This window comes from Zea mays, chromosome 1 (assembly GCF_902167145.1).
Source record: "Zea mays cultivar B73 chromosome 1, Zm-B73-REFERENCE-NAM-5.0, whole genome shotgun sequence".
Lineage (NCBI taxonomy): Eukaryota > Viridiplantae > Streptophyta > Magnoliopsida > Poales > Poaceae > Zea > Zea mays.
This window is the reverse complement of record NC_050096.1, coordinates 50558575-50580489: the sequence shown is the minus strand read 5'-3', so window position 1 is coordinate 50580489 and position 21915 is coordinate 50558575. Positions and strand designations below refer to the sequence as shown.

Genomic DNA, 21915 nt, shown 5'->3' with positions numbered 1-21915 from the left:
AACCCTCTCCTGAGTTTATCAATGGACTTGATCACCCATTTGGGAACACTCATGGCCATAAGAATATAAACTGGAATTGCCGAAAGCACATGCCTCACTAACGCTGTCCTACCAGCCAGACTCAGCAAACGAGCCTTCCAGTTGGGAAGCCGGTCAGCAATCTTATTAACCCACACCATAAAATCCCTTTTCCTCAGCTTTTTATCAGAGATAGGCAGCCCCAAATAGCTGCACGGAAAGGATCCCGAACTGCATTGCAAGATATTGCAGCCAGCCTGACTCTCCAGCCCTCCACATCTAATTGGAATAGCAAAACTTTTACGCAGATTTGTTACCAGTCCCGTTGCTTCACCAAAGCAATCCAAAATCAATCTAACACAATTCAGATCATCCACCAAAGGTTTAACAAAAAGCACCACATCATCAGCGTAGATCGAGAGCCTATTCCGAATCCCAGCTGCCTCCAATCCTTGTAACAGCCCCCTGCTTTCAGCTGCCCTGAACAGACTATTAAGAACATCCATGACCATCACAAACAGCATAGGAGAAAGGGGATCACCTTGATGAAGGCCTCGCCGATGAGCAATACGAGCACCAGGCGAGCCATTAAGAAGTACTTGCGTAGAGGACGTGAACAATAGGGAAGAAATAAGATTCCGCCAGATTGGACCAAAGCCAAGATGGACAAGAATTTCAATAATGAAGGCCCATGACACAGAATCGAATGCCCTTGATATATCTAATTTTAAGAATAGACCCGCAATCTTCCTCTTGTGCAGCGACTTAATAGAATGCTGAACCAGCATAAAATTATCATGAATTGATCTCCCTCTCACAAAAGCGCTTTGGTTGGCTGCCACCAATTCATGAAGATGAGGGCCCAACCTGTTGGCCAGCAGCTTGGTGACCAACTTAGCAAAACTTAGAATGAGACTAATGGGCCTATAATCGCTTGCAGTCATAGCATCGGACCTCTTAGGGAGAAGAATAATATAGGCTGAATTCAACAGTCCAAGTTTATGAGCATTTCCTTGGTGCAGAAAATTCAGGGCAGCCAACAGATCTTCCTTAATAATGCTCCAGCAGGTCTTATAAAACCTCCCTGTAAACCCATCAGGCCCAGGAGCCTTGTCAGAAGGCAGGTCAGCAATCGCATCCCTCACCTCCTTCTCCGAGAAAGGGCTATCCAGCTCACTGAGATCCGCTGCAGGCCTATGACAGCCCAATAAATCAATAGTAACAGACCTTGGAAAATCAGTGCCTAGAAGGTTGGTAAAGAAACCGTCCAGAATTCCTTGAATATCCTCATGATTTGTGTACACCCTTCCATCCTCCTCTAGATTGGAAATGAACTTCCTTTTTTTACGGTAAACCGCCTGTCGGTGAAAGAAATGAGTATTGGCATCTCCTTCTTTTAAAAATTGAATTCTAGACCGCAAACGTGCAATAGTTCTTTGCAAAGACGCCAATACCAGACAATGCTGTTTCAGCTGCCCCCATAGCCAAAGCTCCTCCCTGGATAAGGATCTGATATCTTGCGCCATCTCCAGCCTATGCAAAACCTCACGGGCAAGTCCCAACTGGGCATTGACATTCCCCACCTCTTTGTGACCCCAGGACTGCAAACACTTAGCTAATCTTTTAAACTTCAGTGCTATCTTCTCAAATGGACAAAAAAACCTGCAGAGGTAGACTCCAGGAGGCAGCCACCACCTCCAAAAACCCCGGGATTTTTGGCCAAAAATTCTCAAAGTGAAATCTTCTCCTCCCCATGCCCCCCTCTCTAAATCTAAGAGTTAGGGGGCAATGATCCGAGACAGCAGTAGCATTACTGTGAAGAGAACAATCTGGAAAAAAATCCTCCCAGTCCGCAGTGCAGAAAACATGATCTAATTTCACAAGAGTAGGCACCTCCCTCTGATTTGACCAAGTGAATCTTCTGCCAATCAAAGGAATCTCTTTTAGCTCCATAGAATTGACAAACCCCCTGAAGCGACCCATCATTAGCCTATTAATGTTGGAATTATTCTTATCTTCCTCCCGGAGGATCATATTAAAATCCCCACATAAAAACCATGGCCCCACACATTCATCACGAACCGTTCTCAATTCATGGATAAACTCCTGCTTAAAAATATCCTGGTGAGGTCCATACACACCTGTGAACCACCAGGAAGAACCAGACTCATCCTGAAACTGGACTGAGACAGAGAAATTCTTCACAACCGAAGCCACAGAGACAAAAGACCCATCACGCCAAGCAATTAGTACTCCTCCTCTAGTCCCCTGGGCGGGACTAAACACAAAATTACTGAAACCAGTCCCAAGAATAGACAGCATGTCAAAGTCCGAGATAGCACACAATTTGGTTTCCTATAGACAAACAATGGAAGGCTTGATATCAAGGACCAGAGATTTAACCGAGTCCCTCCTGGCACGATCATTTAGACCCCTCACATTCCAAATAAGAAAACAACTATTCTCCATTGGAAACAAATCAGATCACCCCCACCTGAGGGACCTCCCAACCAAACAAAGCTGCCAAAGCAGCCACATGTGCACTCGAAAGCCCGGAATCAAATAATTTTGCATAATTGCAGGCATCTTCGAGAGAAATATTCTCCATGTCATCACAAAAACCTAGATGCCTACAGACTTGTGCAGCCGCATTGGATCCAAGTTCTGGAGGGAATTTGGCCACCCTCCTTCTTCGTGGCCGAAAATCACATGGCAAGGTCTTTTTCCTGTTTTTGGTCCTTCGGTGGGGAGGGGGTGGTAACAATCCATCAGAAGGCTTAGTAACCGCAGACTTAAACTCCTCCAAAGGTGGAACCATCTCCACCACAGCTTGCAGTAAAAGGTATTCCTGGACCACCTGAGCCTGAGATAATCTTCTTCTGGAATAAACTTTAAACACGGGTGGCTTCGATCTCCATCTATCAGCCCGGGAAGACTGACAAGACTCAAACCTCCGCACCCTGGCAGAGACAACAGCAGGAGAACCAACAACCACCAATTGGGAGAACCCGGAACCATGCTGCCCAGCAGTGACTGCCTCCTCCACATTAGCAGAAACACCATCGGTCAGCAAATAGGAGAGCCCGGAACCATGCTGCCCAGCAGTGACATCCTCCTGACAACTGACCCCCAACACCTCTGCCAGATCCAACGCTAACACCGGAGGGTGACCAGGCGCCTCCAGCTCTGCAACCGAAACCTCCGGGAGAGCCAGGGCATCAACTGATCCCAAAACTGGAGGGTGACCATGCGCCTCCCGCTCCTCAACCGAAACAATCGGGAGAGCCGTAGCATCAACTGATCCCACCTCCACCAAATCCTGATGAACAGCCTCAACAGACATGTCATCCACCTGCCCAGAACGACTGCGCTGACCCAGACGCAAATGAATTGGAACTCGAACAGAAGACGCAGGGCGCTCCGGCCGCCCCACATGATGCTCATGATCACTATCTTCGTCAACAAAGCCCGAAGGGGGTGGCGCTGGAGGATCCACACCGGAAGCTGAACTTCCATCAGAATGAAGAACCACCACAGAAACAGGGAACACCAACGTGCTAGGAACCCATCTCCCATCCTCTCCACAGACCATCGGCTCTTCAGCAAGGAGATCCACCACCGCCGGCAGCAGCTCAGGTGACCGGCACCATACTTTCAGTCTGAGAACAGACATGTCTTCCTCCTTGACCAAGCCAGGCAAAAAACCATGAATCAAACAGAAAGCACCAAGAACAGCCTCAGCAGCCTCAATCCCCCAGAGATGCGCAGGAATTCCACGCAGTTCAACGCCAACGGGCACAAGCGGCTGTCCACCTCCAGTAGCGAAAGCCTGACGAGACCACCTCCGAATATGCAACCTGAGCGGAGGGACATAAAGTGATTGACCCTCCCCAACCACCCGATCAGCCACGGCAACCGAGGGAAAGAAGACGAGGAAAGAATTAGGCGCAGCACGACGTATGTGGAGCGACCCTGCTTCAAGGCAAAACCTTGAGGCGATCGCGTCACGCACCTCCACGGCGCAGCCAGAATCCTCCCTGCCTACAACACTGACGATCAGTGCACGACGGAGTTCCTCCTCAGCCCGATCAATTCTTCCACAACGCCCGACAAAGCACACCGGCTTATCCATGTCGAAGGCAGGCGGAGGAGGCAACTGCCCCCCAGCGCCTGACTTCCTCTTCCTCTGTCCACGGCGAGTTCTCTTCTTCGCGCCTTCACCAGACGTTGTAGCAGGTCCAGACCCGCCAGCCACAGCCATAACTTTATCGCAGACAGCCTTCTCCGAAGGTTTCATAGCCACAGGCCGCCACACCAGAGTGCGTCCAGGGATGGGAGGGTCCGTCCGCCGGCGCGGGCACACGCCCACACGGTGCCCCGACAACCGGCAGAAAAAACACCGCACGCGATTACGGCACACCGCCGCACGGTGCTCAGTCAAGAAACAATTGAAGCATCTGCCGCGCAAATCCACCGGGACAGGTCTGGGGAGGGACTTCAAGGTGCTCGAGCGCCGACGAACCATCGTCACCCAACCACCAACGTCCCTGGACTCAGCAGGCTTGGGAGAAAACAGAGCCTCCCTATAGGATTTCCTCCCCACGTCACCCTGAACTAGTGACGCAGCAGAGGAGGCACAAGCTCCACCGTCTTCCAGCCAGCGCTGCTCCTTCGATCTTCCGCCGTGCACAACACCAAGGGGATAATCCTCCGACGCCGGGGAGGGAAATTGAGTGGTCGCCGGTCTTTGTAAGAGCCGGCGAGAGGCCAGAGGAAGGAGGACACAGCGCGTAACGCAGCTTCTCCGGACGTCCGCCGCGCTGAACACCAGGGGAGGGGTCCTTCGACGCCGGCGAGGGGAGAGGGATGGTCGCCGGCCTTGGAATAGGAGCCGGCGAGGGGCCAGTGGGGGGTGGAAACGAGGCGTCGGGAGGGGGAAGGCCAGAGGGCGGGAGCGGGAGCGTGACCGTCATCGTGGCTAGGTCGACTTTGTTTAGGGATGCAAGTGATGCTTGGAGGCTTTGGAAACACAGGAATGAATGTGTCTGTGATGAAGCCTCTCCAAGCATGTCTAGAATCCTACAAAACACAAGTGAAGATGTCAGGCTGTGGAGTGTAGCAGGAGCAACAGCCCTTAGAAGGTTATGGCCCTAGTTTACGGATTGTGGTCTGTATATTCTGTACCCCCTCTCTCTTGACTGGCTTTTTAGGCAGTTTTGTACTTTGGTCTCCTATAGACCACCCTTTTTTCTTAATATAATAATACATAGTTCTCCTGCATGTCCGAGAAAAAAGAATAAGAACACAATAAAAATTATGATAAACGTCAGAAGATCTGCAATATGGCATTGTGGTGAAAATCAGTATCAGGACGATACATCAATAACCACATATCGAAGTACTGAAGGTGGTGAACATTAGTTTCAGGATAATGAATAAACACATATCAAAGTAGTGAAGTTAGAAAAGGAACAAAATAAACATGGAAAGTAACAAATGACAGAATAAATGTCAAGGTTTACAACAAAAGATTCTGCATGTTGTATTTCAGAACTAGTGTGATGCAATTATTAACGGCTCTCCTACATATTCCCGAAGGAGGGTGCAAACATAATCAGGAACATTCCAGCATATGAAGACACATCGAGCACTCACAGGTTTTTCTTTATACTTCTTCTCTACAAAATCCAGGTCTGGCAAAACATGCATGCAGTTAATGCAGCAATATGTCCAAAAATCCAGCAGCACCACTCTTCCTTTCAAATCCTGCAGGGACAATTTTGACAACAAAAATTAGTTGTTGAATCATAGTTAACCAGACCTAAATTTTGCAGCAGATAAAGAATCTGAAAGTTAGAATGGTGGCTACCCATCATGTTTTAATAAAAGGAAAGCATCCAACTGTGAAGAATGTCCTATCAAGCAAGAGATAGGAATCATATATACTACTCCCTCCATTCCAAATTATAAGTCATTCCAACTTTTTTGGAGTCAAAGCATCTCAAGTTTGACTAAATCTATATAATAAAATAATAATAACATTTATGATACAAATAAGTATCATTAGATTCTACATTAATTATGTTTTCATAGAATACCTATTTGATATCATAAATCTTTTATAATTCTCTATAATTTTGGTCAAACTTGAGATGCTTTGACTTGCTAGAAACTGCTGATATGCTGTCGCCTGGCATAATTGCCGGCCAGCCTTGTATAGAAAATATGGTCATACATAGAAAGAGAGAGATGAGGGGAGGATTACAATCTCTTTGATTGAGGATTGTTTCCTGTTTTAGGATGTTTCCTTTGGTGTAGTAGGTTTCCTTTAGCCTCTCACATTCCTCCCCTATATATATGTAACAGTATTGTCTCTCATCAATATACAATATTCTTCCCAAATCCTCTTTCATGGTATCAGACGCCTAGGCTTTGTTCCTGCCTTCCCTACAGCTCCAGCGCGCCCATCTTTCCTCCAGCGTCGCTCCACCCTCTCCATGGCTGACCCTCTCACGATTCAGCCCGTCGATCCTGTCATCTCCCATGACACCGACGTCCACCACCCTTCTGATCACACAGCCGCAGATCGGGAGCGCACAGCCCTTGCTGCTCGCGACGCCGCCCTGACTCGCGCGGAAGCCGCCGATTGGGAAGCCGCCGCTGCTCAGCGCGAACGGGGCGCTGCCAACGATCGGGTCCGCGCGGCCCTTGCCCGTGCCGCCCAAGAACGCGCGGCGGCCCTCTCCCGCGCTCGAAGTCGACGCCGCCACTTCCAATGGTGGCACCCCTCAAGTCGACGCCTCGACCCCTCTCACCGTAGTTGTGCTCCAACATGAAGCTGCCACCCTCCTCAACCTGCACACCCAGGTCGTCGCCATGTAGAACATCCGCGCCCTCGTGCCACTCCTCGACCTCAACTCTCACTTCTACGCGCCGGTGGAGTGAATCCTTCCTCCTCACTCTCACCAAATTTTCTCTGGAGTGTCATGTTCTCTCCGACGACGTCGTCCGCACTTGGATCCTCGACACCATCTCTGACGACCTCGCCAACACGATCTCCCAGCGCGGTGCACCTGCTCGCGTTCTATAGATCACCATTGAGTCTTAGTTCCTCGAGAATCTCATGACGCGCGCCCTCAACGCCGACCAAGAATTTCGCTCCTTTTCTCAGGGTGATCTTCCTGCTGCTGAGTATTGTCGTTGCTACAAAAAACTTGTCGAGGACCTCTGTGCCCTCCGCGAGCCCATCTCCAACAGAACTCTTGTTCTCAATATCATCTGCGGCCTCAACGAGCGTTTTCAAGCGCTCGATCTTCACCTTCGTCGCACCTCGGGCAGCAGCTCTTGTTGTTGCCTCTGCACCCAGCGAGGCCAACGGTCCCAAGTCGTCGGTCTCCTCTGGCACCTCTGCTCGTCCTCCACACCAGCAGCACAACCGCCCTCCCTCCCAGCATTCCGAGGGCGGTTACAGTCATGGCGGCCACTCTGGACAGCGTGGCAAGAAAGGCAAGCGCGGTGGCAAAGCCTACGACCATACCAGCAGCGGCATCATGGGTCATGCGCCCTCGTCCAACTCCGTCGGCTACAACTACTACAACCCTTAGTCGGGGGCCATCTACATGTGGCCTGGCCAACGTCCACCTGCTGCTCCGGCACAGCCACCGCATGCCTTCGTCGCTGGCACTCCTGGACAATGGGCAGCACCTCCTGCTGCCTATGGGCCGCCACCTGCCTACATCGACTCACCTCCAACAACTCCTGTCTGGGATCAACAAACCCTCGCTGCCAATTTCCAAACTGTCACTCTTCAACAGCCACCTCAACATGAGTGGCACTTCGACACCGGTGCCTCCAGTCACATGACGTCTGATGCTGGTATAATCTCTCATACCTCCTCCCAGCATCTCCCCACTCACATTATCGTTGGCAACGGTAATCTCATACATGTCACCTCCACCGGCACTACTCATCTCCCTTATAATCTTTCTCTTCATAATGTTCTAGTTTCTCCATCCCTCATGAAAGATTTGATTTATGTTCGCCAATTTACCACTGATAACAATTGTTGTGTCGAATTTGATCATTTTGGTTGTTCTGTGAAGGATCTTCCCACTCGGCGCGAGATCATCAAATGTAACAGCCCCGGACCACTCTACCCTCTACGGCTTCTAGCTTCAGCCCTTCTTGCATCACATTTCACACCAACTCTGTGGCATCAACGAATTCGACACCTCGATCAAGCCATCCTGTCTCACCTAGCATAGTCTTTCACTATCCATTGTAATAAAAATACTAGCATTCATCTTTGTCATGTCTGTTAGCTAGGTCGTCATGTTCGCCTACCGTTTCATACATCCTCCTCTCGTGCCACTCATAATTTTCAGTTGATTCATTGTGATCTCTAGACATCACCTATAACCAGTGTTTGAAGAGAACAATCTGGAAAAAAATCCTCCCAGTCCGCAGTGCAGAAAACATGATCTAATTTCACAAGAGTAGGCACCTCCCTCTGATTTGACCAAGTGAATCTTCTGCCAATCAAAGGAATCTCTTTTAGCTCCATAGAATTGACAAACCCCCTGAAGCGACCCATCATTAGCCTATTAATGTTGGAATTATTCTTATCTTCCTCCCGGAGGATCATATTAAAATCCCCACATAAAAACCATGGCCCCACACATTCATCACGAACCGTTCTCAATTCATGGATAAACTCCTGCTTAAAAATATCCTGGTGAGGTCCATACACACCTGTGAACCACCAGGAAGAACCAGACTCATCCTGAAACTGGACTGAGACAGAGAAATTCTTCACAACCGAAGCCACAGAGACAAAAGACCCATCACGCCAAGCAATTAGTACTCCTCCTCTAGTCCCCTGGGCGGGACTAAACACAAAATTACTGAAACCAGTCCCAAGAATAGACAGCATGTCAAAGTCCGAGATAGCACACAATTTGGTTTCCTATAGACAAACAATGGAAGGCTTGATATCAAGGACCAGAGATTTAACCGAGTCCCTCCTGGCACGATCATTTAGACCCCTCACATTCCAAATAAGAAAACAACTATTCTCCATTGGAAACAAATCAGATCACCCCCACCTGAGGGACCTCCCAACCAAACAAAGCTGCCAAAGCAGCCACATGTGCACTCGAAAGCCCGGAATCAAATAATTTTGCATAATTGCAGGCATCTTCGAGAGAAATATTCTCCATGTCATCACAAAAACCTAGATGCCTACAGACTTGTGCAGCCGCATTGGATCCAAGTTCTGGAGGGAATTTGGCCACCCTCCTTCTTCGTGGCCGAAAATCACATGGCAAGGTCTTTTTCCTGTTTTTGGTCCTTCGGTGGGGAGGGGGTGGTAACAATCCATCAGAAGGCTTAGTAACCGCAGACTTAAACTCCTCCAAAGGTGGAACCATCTCCACCACAGCTTGCAGTAAAAGGTATTCCTGGACCACCTGAGCCTGAGATAATCTTCTTCTGGAATAAACTTTAAACACGGGTGGCTTCGATCTCCATCTATCAGCCCGGGAAGACTGACAAGACTCAAACCTCCGCACCCTGGCAGAGACAACAGCAGGAGAACCAACAACCACCAATTGGGAGAACCCGGAACCATGCTGCCCAGCAGTGACTGCCTCCTCCACATTAGCAGAAACACCATCGGTCAGCAAATAGGAGAGCCCGGAACCATGCTGCCCAGCAGTGACATCCTCCTGACAACTGACCCCCAACACCTCTGCCAGATCCAACGCTAACACCGGAGGGTGACCAGGCGCCTCCAGCTCTGCAACCGAAACCTCCGGGAGAGCCAGGGCATCAACTGATCCCAAAACTGGAGGGTGACCATGCGCCTCCCGCTCCTCAACCGAAACAATCGGGAGAGCCGTAGCATCAACTGATCCCACCTCCACCAAATCCTGATGAACAGCCTCAACAGACATGTCATCCACCTGCCCAGAACGACTGCGCTGACCCAGACGCAAATGAATTGGAACTCGAACAGAAGACGCAGGGCGCTCCGGCCGCCCCACATGATGCTCATGATCACTATCTTCGTCAACAAAGCCCGAAGGGGGTGGCGCTGGAGGATCCACACCGGAAGCTGAACTTCCATCAGAATGAAGAACCACCACAGAAACAGGGAACACCAACGTGCTAGGAACCCATCTCCCATCCTCTCCACAGACCATCGGCTCTTCAGCAAGGAGATCCACCACCGCCGGCAGCAGCTCAGGTGACCGGCACCATACTTTCAGTCTGAGAACAGACATGTCTTCCTCCTTGACCAAGCCAGGCAAAAAACCATGAATCAAACAGAAAGCACCAAGAACAGCCTCAGCAGCCTCAATCCCCCAGAGATGCGCAGGAATTCCACGCAGTTCAACGCCAACGGGCACAAGCGGCTGTCCACCTCCAGTAGCGAAAGCCTGACGAGACCACCTCCGAATATGCAACCTGAGCGGAGGGACATAAAGTGATTGACCCTCCCCAACCACCCGATCAGCCACGGCAACCGAGGGAAAGAAGACGAGGAAAGAATTAGGCGCAGCACGACGTATGTGGAGCGACCCTGCTTCAAGGCAAAACCTTGAGGCGATCGCGTCACGCACCTCCACGGCGCAGCCAGAATCCTCCCTGCCTACAACACTGACGATCAGTGCACGACGGAGTTCCTCCTCAGCCCGATCAATTCTTCCACAACGCCCGACAAAGCACACCGGCTTATCCATGTCGAAGGCAGGCGGAGGAGGCAACTGCCCCCCAGCGCCTGACTTCCTCTTCCTCTGTCCACGGCGAGTTCTCTTCTTCGCGCCTTCACCAGACGTTGTAGCAGGTCCAGACCCGCCAGCCACAGCCATAACTTTATCGCAGACAGCCTTCTCCGAAGGTTTCATAGCCACAGGCCGCCACACCAGAGTGCGTCCAGGGATGGGAGGGTCCGTCCGCCGGCGCGGGCACACGCCCACACGGTGCCCCGACAACCGGCAGAAAAAAACACCGCACGCGATTACGGCACACCGCCGCACGGTGCTCAGTCAAGAAACAATTGAAGCATCTGCCGCGCAAATCCACCGGGACAGGTCTGGGGAGGGACTTCAAGGTGCTCGAGCGCCGACGAACCATCGTCACCCAACCACCAACGTCCCTGGACTCAGCAGGCTTGGGAGAAAACAGAGCCTCCCTATAGGATTTCCTCCCCACGTCACCCTGAACTAGTGACGCAGCAGAGGAGGCACAAGCTCCACCGTCTTCCAGCCAGCGCTGCTCCTTCGATCTTCCGCCGTGCACAACACCAAGGGGATAATCCTCCGACGCCGGGGAGGGAAATTGAGTGGTCGCCGGTCTTTGTAAGAGCCGGCGAGAGGCCAGAGGAAGGAGGACACAGCGCGTAACGCAGCTTCTCCGGACGTCCGCCGCGCTGAACACCAGGGGAGGGGTCCTTCGACGCCGGCGAGGGGAGAGGGATGGTCGCCGGCCTTGGAATAGGAGCCGGCGAGGGGCCAGTGGGGGGTGGAAACGAGGCGTCGGGAGGGGGAAGGCCAGAGGGCGGGAGCGGGAGCGTGACCGTCATCGTGGCTAGGTCGACTTTGTTTAGGGATGCAAGTGATGCTTGGAGGCTTTGGAAACACAGGAATGAATGTGTCTGTGATGAAGCCTCTCCAAGCATGTCTAGAATCCTACAAAACACAAGTGAAGATGTCAGGCTGTGGAGTGTAGCAGGAGCAACAGCCCTTAGAAGGTTATGGCCCTAGTTTACGGATTGTGGTCTGTATATTCTGTACCCCCTCTCTCTTGACTGGCTTTTTAGGCAGTTTTGTACTTTGGTCTCCTATAGACCACCCTTTTTTCTTAATATAATAATACATAGTTCTCCTGCATGTCCGAGAAAAAAGAATAAGAACACAATAAAAATTATGATAAACGTCAGAAGATCTGCAATATGGCATTGTGGTGAAAATCAGTATCAGGACGATACATCAATAACCACATATCGAAGTACTGAAGGTGGTGAACATTAGTTTCAGGATAATGAATAAACACATATCAAAGTAGTGAAGTTAGAAAAGGAACAAAATAAACATGGAAAGTAACAAATGACAGAATAAATGTCAAGGTTTACAACAAAAGATTCTGCATGTTGTATTTCAGAACTAGTGTGATGCAATTATTAACGGCTCTCCTACATATTCCCGAAGGAGGGTGCAAACATAATCAGGAACATTCCAGCATATGAAGACACATCGAGCACTCACAGGTTTTTCTTTATACTTCTTCTCTACAAAATCCAGGTCTGGCAAAACATGCATGCAGTTAATGCAGCAATATGTCCAAAAATCCAGCAGCACCACTCTTCCTTTCAAATCCTGCAGGGACAATTTTGACAACAAAAATTAGTTGTTGAATCATAGTTAACCAGACCTAAATTTTGCAGCAGATAAAGAATCTGAAAGTTAGAATGGTGGCTACCCATCATGTTTTAATAAAAGGAAAGCATCCAACTGTGAAGAATGTCCTATCAAGCAAGAGATAGGAATCATATATACTACTCCCTCCATTCCAAATTATAAGTCATTCCAACTTTTTTGGAGTCAAAGCATCTCAAGTTTGACTAAATCTATATAATAAAATAATAATAACATTTATGATACAAATAAGTATCATTAGATTCTACATTAATTATGTTTTCATAGAATACCTATTTGATATCATAAATCTTTTATAATTCTCTATAATTTTGGTCAAACTTGAGATGCTTTGACTTGCTAGAAACTGCTGATATGCTGTCGCCTGGCATAATTGCCGGCCAGCCTTGTATAGAAAATATGGTCATACATAGAAAGAGAGAGATGAGGGGAGGATTACAATCTCTTTGATTGAGGATTGTTTCCTGTTTTAGGATGTTTCCTTTGGTGTAGTAGGTTTCCTTTAGCCTCTCACATTCCTCCCCTATATATATGTAACAGTATTGTCTCTCATCAATATACAATATTCTTCCCAAATCCTCTTTCATGGTATCAGACGCCTAGGCTTTGTTCCTGCCTTCCCTACAGCTCCAGCGCGCCCATCTTTCCTCCAGCGTCGCTCCACCCTCTCCATGGCTGACCCTCTCACGATTCAGCCCGTCGATCCTGTCATCTCCCATGACACCGACGTCCACCACCCTTCTGATCACACAGCCGCAGATCGGGAGCGCACAGCCCTTGCTGCTCGCGACGCCGCCCTGACTCGCGCGGAAGCCGCCGATTGGGAAGCCGCCGCTGCTCAGCGCGAACGGGGCGCTGCCAACGATCGGGTCCGCGCGGCCCTTGCCCGTGCCGCCCAAGAACGCGCGGCGGCCCTCTCCCGCGCTCGAAGTCGACGCCGCCACTTCCAATGGTGGCACCCCTCAAGTCGACGCCTCGACCCCTCTCACCGTAGTTGTGCTCCAACATGAAGCTGCCACCCTCCTCAACCTGCACACCCAGGTCGTCGCCATGTAGAACATCCGCGCCCTCGTGCCACTCCTCGACCTCAACTCTCACTTCTACGCGCCGGTGGAGTGAATCCTTCCTCCTCACTCTCACCAAATTTTCTCTGGAGTGTCATGTTCTCTCCGACGACGTCGTCCGCACTTGGATCCTCGACACCATCTCTGACGACCTCGCCAACACGATCTCCCAGCGCGGTGCACCTGCTCGCGTTCTATAGATCACCATTGAGTCTTAGTTCCTCGAGAATCTCATGACGCGCGCCCTCAACGCCGACCAAGAATTTCGCTCCTTTTCTCAGGGTGATCTTCCTGCTGCTGAGTATTGTCGTTGCTACAAAAAACTTGTCGAGGACCTCTGTGCCCTCCGCGAGCCCATCTCCAACAGAACTCTTGTTCTCAATATCATCTGCGGCCTCAACGAGCGTTTTCAAGCGCTCGATCTTCACCTTCGTCGCACCTCGGGCAGCAGCTCTTGTTGTTGCCTCTGCACCCAGCGAGGCCAACGGTCCCAAGTCGTCGGTCTCCTCTGGCACCTCTGCTCGTCCTCCACACCAGCAGCACAACCGCCCTCCCTCCCAGCATTCCGAGGGCGGTTACAGTCATGGCGGCCACTCTGGACAGCGTGGCAAGAAAGGCAAGCGCGGTGGCAAAGCCTACGACCATACCAGCAGCGGCATCATGGGTCATGCGCCCTCGTCCAACTCCGTCGGCTACAACTACTACAACCCTTAGTCGGGGGCCATCTACATGTGGCCTGGCCAACGTCCACCTGCTGCTCCGGCACAGCCACCGCATGCCTTCGTCGCTGGCACTCCTGGACAATGGGCAGCACCTCCTGCTGCCTATGGGCCGCCACCTGCCTACATCGACTCACCTCCAACAACTCCTGTCTGGGATCAACAAACCCTCGCTGCCAATTTCCAAACTGTCACTCTTCAACAGCCACCTCAACATGAGTGGCACTTCGACACCGGTGCCTCCAGTCACATGACGTCTGATGCTGGTATAATCTCTCATACCTCCTCCCAGCATCTCCCCACTCACATTATCGTTGGCAACGGTAATCTCATACATGTCACCTCCACCGGCACTACTCATCTCCCTTATAATCTTTCTCTTCATAATGTTCTAGTTTCTCCATCCCTCATGAAAGATTTGATTTATGTTCGCCAATTTACCACTGATAACAATTGTTGTGTCGAATTTGATCATTTTGGTTGTTCTGTGAAGGATCTTCCCACTCGGCGCGAGATCATCAAATGTAACAGCCCCGGACCACTCTACCCTCTACGGCTTCTAGCTTCAGCCCTTCTTGCATCACATTTCACACCAACTCTGTGGCATCAACGAATTCGACACCTCGATCAAGCCATCCTGTCTCACCTAGCATAGTCTTTCACTATCCATTGTAATAAAAATACTAGCATTCATCTTTGTCATGTCTGTTAGCTAGGTCGTCATGTTCGCCTACCGTTTCATACATCCTCCTCTCGTGCCACTCATAATTTTCAGTTGATTCATTGTGATCTCTAGACATCACCTATAACCAGTGTTTCTGGCCACAAATTTTACCTCGTTATTTTGGATGATTGTTCCCATTATTTGTGGACGTTTCCCTTGCGCCTCAAATCTGACACCCTCACTACCCTCAGCAATTTCTTGCCTACGTTCACACGCAACTTGGTGTCACCATCCAAGGCGTCCAGTGCGATAATGGCCGCGAATTCAACAACCTCTGTGCCCGTGCATTCTTCTCCTCCCATGGAGTTCACCTACGCATGTCTTGTCCCTACACATCTGCTCAAAATGGGAAGGCCACTCCTCTACTGCTGCAATTTTAGAGGGATCCATTGCAACTCCCTCAGCTGAAATAGTATGGCCCACATAGGTGACTGATGTTGCCTCGAAGGTGCACTTTTTCTTCTTTAATACCAGCTGATGGGCACGGATTACTTGGAATACCTGTTTGACATGTTGTAGATGTGCTGCCCAGGAGTTGCTAAAAATCAGAATATCATCAAAGAAAACAAGCACAAATTTGAGGATGAAGGGCTTGAGTATGTCATTCATCAAGGATTGGAATGTGGACGACGCGTTAGTGAGGCCGAATGGCATCACCAAAATTCATAATGGTCGTGATGGGTACGGAAGGTCGTCTTATCAATGTCAACCGGGTGCATACGGACTTGGTGATATCCAATGCGGAGGTCCAGTTTGGTGAAGAATTGGGCTCCATGTAGTTCATCCAACAACTCATCGACAACGGGAATCGGAAATTTGTCCTTGATTGTGAGGGCATTTAACTCCCGATAGTCGACGCAAAAGCGACATGAGCCATCTGATTTCTTCACAAGTAAAACACTGGGGAGGAGAAGGTCGAAGTACACTCCCAGATAATGGCCTGCTTCAACATATCTTCGCATTGACACTCAATCTCATCCTTCAAAAGTTGAGGGTAGCGGTAAGGTCTTACTGGTATAGGTGTTGATCCGGGTAGCAGCCTGATGTGATGATCATGTCGCCGAGGGGGGAGGGGGGGCAACCTTTGTGGATCTTAAAAGATATCATCAAAGGAAGTAAATAGAGCGGCAAGAGTTCATGATCCCGGGACTGTTCTACACAGGAAGCTGATGTTGTACCAATACCATGCCAAATCACCGTATAGCCATTCCGCCAGATGGTCATAGTGAGGCCAAAATTCCATAGAATGGGCCCAAGAGAACGCAACCATTGGACTCCCAATACAATATCAAAGCCTGTTGATGGCAGTACATAACAGGTGTGATCAAAGTGTTCTTCAATACAGAACTGTAGTTTGGGACAGACCCCTGTGCTGATCACTTTGACGTCGTTGGCTACCTTGACAGACATTCCTGAGTGTGGTTGTACTTGTAGACCCAATTGGACAGCAATCTCATTCTTGATGAAGGTGTGTGGAGCCAGAGTCCAACAAAGCCACCAAGGTGGTGTTACCAATGTGTACTGGAAGTTGCATGGTCCCCCCAATGTGAATTCCAGTCAGGGCATGTAATGAGATGCCCAAGTTGCTGCTGTTGCGTCTTCATCCTCATCATCATCCAGCTCAATGAGGAAAATACCCTTGGTCTTGCACTTGTGGGCTACCGAGTATTTATCAGGACAATGATAGCACTCCCCATTTACTCTTTTGGCCAAGGTTTTAAAGTCGTCCGACTAATAGCGATTAGTCGGCCTTATCGCTAGAGGGAGCTCGATTAGGGTCTCCGACTCGACTAGAGCGACTAGGAAGCGATTAGTCGTCCTAGTCACCGACTAATCGCGATTAGTCGTTCGACTAGGTATAGTCGTCGACTAGTTTTGCTTGTTTTGGCCACTAATCCGGTCTCTTTTACATGGGTCGTCCCACCATCTGTACATCACAAACACTATTTTGCCCTACTTGTACCAATACGGTACATGCATAACGCAACGCAGAGTCGTGCTCGCACGTGCACCCTTCTCCAGCGCCGTCGCACCTTCTCCAGCGTCGCCGCCCTCCTCTCCTGCTGCCCTGCTGTGCTCCAGCGGCCCTCTGCTCGAGCGTCAGTTGTGCCCCCTCCATCACGCGGCGCTGTTTTGCAAAATATAAATAGCATATAGTATATGTATGTATGCAACACTATCTTTACTCTCCAAAACTTCCTCCACGATCTTATCAGACCCATTAGTTTCTGTCTTCCACAGCTATCCTCCCAACCCACTAGGCCACTACGGCAATGTCCCTACTCCCTAGGACATCTCTTGATCTCGCATACCTAGTCAAGAAATCTTGGGTCTGCCACTGAATCAGTGTGCTGCTGAAATCAGTGTACCGCTGTCCTGCTACAGCTAGTGTACTGTTGTATTGCAGTCTTGCTATAACTTTATATATTGATATATACATATGGTCTTGTTATAGGTGGACGACTGTAGGACGACTAGGAGTCGACTAGACTCGACTAATTGAGCAAATCAACGACTAATCATGATTAGTCACCTTATCGGTGCTCAGGCGACTAGAGTCGACTAGCCGACTTTAAAACCTTGCTTTTGGGTGCCAACTCTTAAGCAGAAAGGCGTTTAAAGCGGGGCTTGTTGGGTGCCAATACCCTGGTCTGTCCTTGGGCTGTGGGGAGCTTGGACGCCACCTATGCTGCTCGCTGGCCTCTCTGGTTTGTTGCGCCAATAAGTACCTCAGTGTTGCGGCGCTCACAAGCCTGTGCCAAGCTCATGGCAGTTTGCAGATGAGCTGGTGCCTGGAGTTCAACATCAGTACGAAAAGGTTCGCCGAGGCCAGCAGTGAACAAGTTGATCTGTTGCCGCATGGTTAAATAATCACAGTGGCATAGCAGCAAGAACTGTCTGATGTAGTCATCTACTATAGTTGTTCGGTGAAGGTCCTTCAATTCAACTCAGCGAGGCCATTGGTGCGAAGTGGTGGTCCGAAACGCAGGTTGACAAAGTCGGTGAAACGAGCCCAGGATAAGACCATGGTCCCGTTCCAGCGCATAATACCATTCTGTTGCGATGCCTTCCAGGTTAAGAGATGCTATCTAGACCCAATCTTCCTCAAGTGTGCTCATGCCACGAAAATACGGCGCGCACTTGGTGAGCCACGGAAGGGGGTCGGTCTCGCCGTCATAGGACGGAAAGTTGGGCTTGGGACGATGGTAGTCACCATGATCGTGACGGTCGTGGTGAGGTAGTCCACCATCAAAAACCTCGTGTCGATAGTCCCTGTTGTGGAAGCGGTTGTGGCAGTCCTTCCTGCCAAAATCGTCTCGGCGACCTTGCCGTGAACGGCGCCCGCCCATGATGGGGCTGCGCCGCTCCAACAGGGCTCCAAGTCGCCTGTGGCCTCATCCTCCTCGTCGGCATCCCTGTCCTCTTGTGTCAATCCACCCAGACCCGAGCTCGCAGGGGGAATGAGCAGTTGTTTCCCTGCTGACGTTTCCAGGCGTGCCAGACGCATGTCATGGGAATCCATGCGCCTGTTGAGAGTCTCCATTTGGGCTGACAATTTCGTCCCCAGATCAGTCAAGGATGTGACCTGGTTTACCAAGAAATCCAACTTCTCGGCCGCCGTCATGGTCGCAGGATTGTTGTCGGAGCCGACCATAGAAGGCGATGCTCCAAATGAATATGATACCAATTGATGTGGGTGGGTTGATCTCTGTTTTCTCCTAGATGTGCGCAAAGGGTTGTGTAGCTATAGCAAGGCGTGTGGAAGGGAACGGAGAGCGTATGGGCAGTGAGGTTGAGGAATTTCACCGTCGGCCAGGATGACTGAGGTGAGTCCCGCCAAGGGGAGACAGAGTTGTGTTCCTGTATAGATTCCCTAATACAAACTAAGGCACCTTATATTGTGGTGCCGCCCTTAGGCTAACAACTTCTCCTAATACTCCTGACCGACTCAAGATAACAACCTTATCTGCTAATAAATAGAACTGACTACTAGGAGTTGATAACCAGCTCAATCTACTATCACAAAACTGCATACTTAATCAGATCTACTAAATACTAATCTTTCTTCTTCTGTCGCCTCTGATATTTTTTCCCCACAAACGAATCCATAACAGATTACAATTTCTTTGATTGAGGATTGTTTCCTGCTTGCAAATCGGCTAGTTCCAAAACTTTCAGATTTAGTGTCGCCAAATCAAAGCTCTTTTGTGAAGGGTCGTCGTATTCATGACAATTTTATACTAGTACAGCAAACGGCGAAGTCCATCCACAACCAAAAGATTCCAAGGGTTCTTCTAAAACTTGACATTGGCAAGGCCTTTGACTCAGTCTCTTGGCCTTTCTTATTGGAGGTTTTAAGGCATTTGGGCTTCGGCCTGGTCTAGTGTAACTTGCTTTCTAAATTGCTGGGCTCCTCTACTAGAGTGCTGGTTAATGGGGAACATGGGGATCTTATTTGCCATCAGTGCGGATTAAAGCAAGGGGACCCTTTGTCTCCTATGCTTTTCATTATGGTTATGGATGTTCTGAACTCCCTGGTTACAAAAGCAAGTGAATTGGGCCTTTTGCAGCCTCTCATGCGTGTAGAGGTAATGGACAGCGGGTTTCACTGTATGCAGACGATGTCGTGTTATTTCTGCAACCTGAAGAGAATGAGTTAAATCTGGTCAAAGAAATCCTGAGAATTTTTGGTGAAACCTCCGGCCTGATCACAAACATCGGTAAGTGCTCAATGACCCCTATTCAGTGTAATGACCATCATATTGAAACAGCCTGGAGTATTCTGCCTTGCAATGTGATACCCTTCCCGTGCAAATATTTGGGTCTACCAATATCAATGCATAAACTTTCCAAGCATGATTTCCTTGAGCTCATCGATAAAGTGGCTGATAGACTTCTGGGGTGGAAGGCCTCAATGATCAACCTGGCTGGGAGAACAACTCTGGTAAAAGCAGTGTTAACTGCTATCCCTATCTATCACTTAATTGCTCTTCAATGTCCCAAGTGGGTCATCAAGGCCATTGATAAAATTCGGAGAGGGTTTCTTTGGAAAAGGCCGTAAAGATGTCAAAGGAGGCCACTGTATGGTCAGCTGGGCAAAGGTTTGCAGGCCATTGGACCTTGGAGGGCTAGGCCTGCACAATTTAGAGGTCCTTGGTTGGGCTCTTAATATGAGGTGGCTTTGGATGAAGAAAACTCAACCGAATCCTATGTGGGCTGATTTGAAAATTAGAGTACACCCCAATGCTGCAGCCATGTTTGAATGTTCAATGGTTTCTTTGGCAGGAGACGGATCCCAAACCTCCTTTTGGACGGATCGCTGGCTGGCTCCATGGACAGGCTCTATGTGACTTGGCTCCGGTCCTTGTCTCTCGGGTTCCGAACAGATTTCTCCAAAGTAGAACAGTAAAGGATGCCTTGACTGAAAATGGCTGGGTAAATGATATCGCAGGAAGCATATCAGCTCAATTTCTATCTGAGTACTTCATGGTCTGGGACCTGATTCAAGGTTTCCAACTTCACCCAGGAGTTTCAGACCAACACCGCTGGACCCCTTCTGCCTCAGGGGAATACTCCTCTAAATCTGCTTATCATCGTTTCTTTGAAGGGATGGTCACCTTTGAACCGGCAGCAAGGGTCTGGAAAAGTTGGGCACCTCCAAGATGTAAATTTTTCATCTGGCTGGCTTCTTTAAATCGCTGCTGGACAGCGGATCGATTGGCTCGTCGAGGTTTGGACCATCCCACAAAATGCCTTCTTTGTGATCAGGAAGAAGAAACCATGCAACACATTCTGTTACAATGTGTTTTTGCTAGGGAAGTTTGGTTTTGTTAGACTACCCGTCTAGGGTTTGGGGTGTTCCCCCTGTAATTACCATCTCACCCTCACTGTATTGGGCCTGGCCCATTTACTGAGTCTATTAATACCACTCCTAGCCCTATTTAGGGTTATGGTTCGCATTCCAACATGGTATCAGCCTAGGTTTAGGTTTCCTGTCCAACAGCAGCTACAGCCGCCGGGGGCTTCCTCTCCCCTGCAGCCGCCGGCCCCCAGCCGCCGGCTCCTCTCCCACCTCTCCCCTGCAGCCACCGCCGGCCCCCAGCCGCCGGCTCCTCTCCCTACCACCCCGGCGCGCCGCCCGCCCCTGCTTCCCGCCTCTCCTGCGCGGCCGCCGCCAGGAACGCCGCCGAGCAGAGCAGAGCTCGCGCCCGTCCGCGCCGAGCAGAGCTCCGCGCCGCGCAGGGCATCGCGCCCGTCCGCGCCGAACACCGCGCCCGTCCGCGCCCTGCAGCGCGCCCACACGGAGCTCCTGCACCGACTGCCCTGCGCCGCCCCGACGTCCGCGCCCGACCGCGCGACCCCGCCGCCAGGGACCCGTCTCCGGCCATTCGACGTCCTCCGGCGGCCAGCAGGGCTCCGCCCCACCCCGACCGCGCCCTGCTTCACCGGTTGCGCGTCTGCAGCTCGTCGCGCCAGCCCTCCCCACGCTAGTGCCGTCACCCGCCGTCGTCGCCATGGACGACACCGCCACCGCCACCACCGGCTCCACCACCCCTGCTGCGATCAGCAGCGAGCTCGCACATGGAGGGGCCCCCTACATCGCCGGCCTCGGGCCGCTCCACGTCGTTCCCCCGCTGCCCCTGCGTCGTGGCTCCCCGTCGGGCTTTCCCGCCCTCGCTTCACCCACCTGGAGTCCCATCGTCGCACCCTCCGCACTCCCCGCCGCTGACTTTCCGCTCGTCGACACCCTCGCTACGATCCAGGCCGCAGTGACGGCCTCGCGGGAGCGCGAGCACGTCGCCTCCCTCGCCCTGGAGAGAGAGCATGCCCTGGGCGCCGCTTTGACCATCCAGATGGCCACCACGCAGCGCCTCCTCGGACGCCCGCCGACCGCCCCTGCGGAACCCCCGGAGGACCCCCTCGCCTCTGACCTCGACGCCGACCTCATCGCT

General features: G+C 50.7%; 1 protein-coding gene across 2 annotated transcripts in view; it reads right to left on the bottom strand.

The window, feature by feature from the left end:
* LOC118471883 (protein SUPPRESSOR OF QUENCHING 1, chloroplastic-like) overlaps positions 1 to 21915 on the bottom strand; it is a 90429-nt gene that overhangs the window by 38283 nt on the left and 30231 nt on the right. The window contains exon 13 of one of the 2 annotated variants that reach the window (NM_001395056.1): positions 12285 to 12395. In NM_001395056.1, coding sequence (NP_001381985.1) covers positions 12285 to 12395 — 111 coding nt within the window. Of the gene's footprint in view, positions 1 to 12038; positions 12396 to 21915 lie in introns of those variants that run through there. The other variant, XM_035963577.1, reaches the window with a different exon arrangement.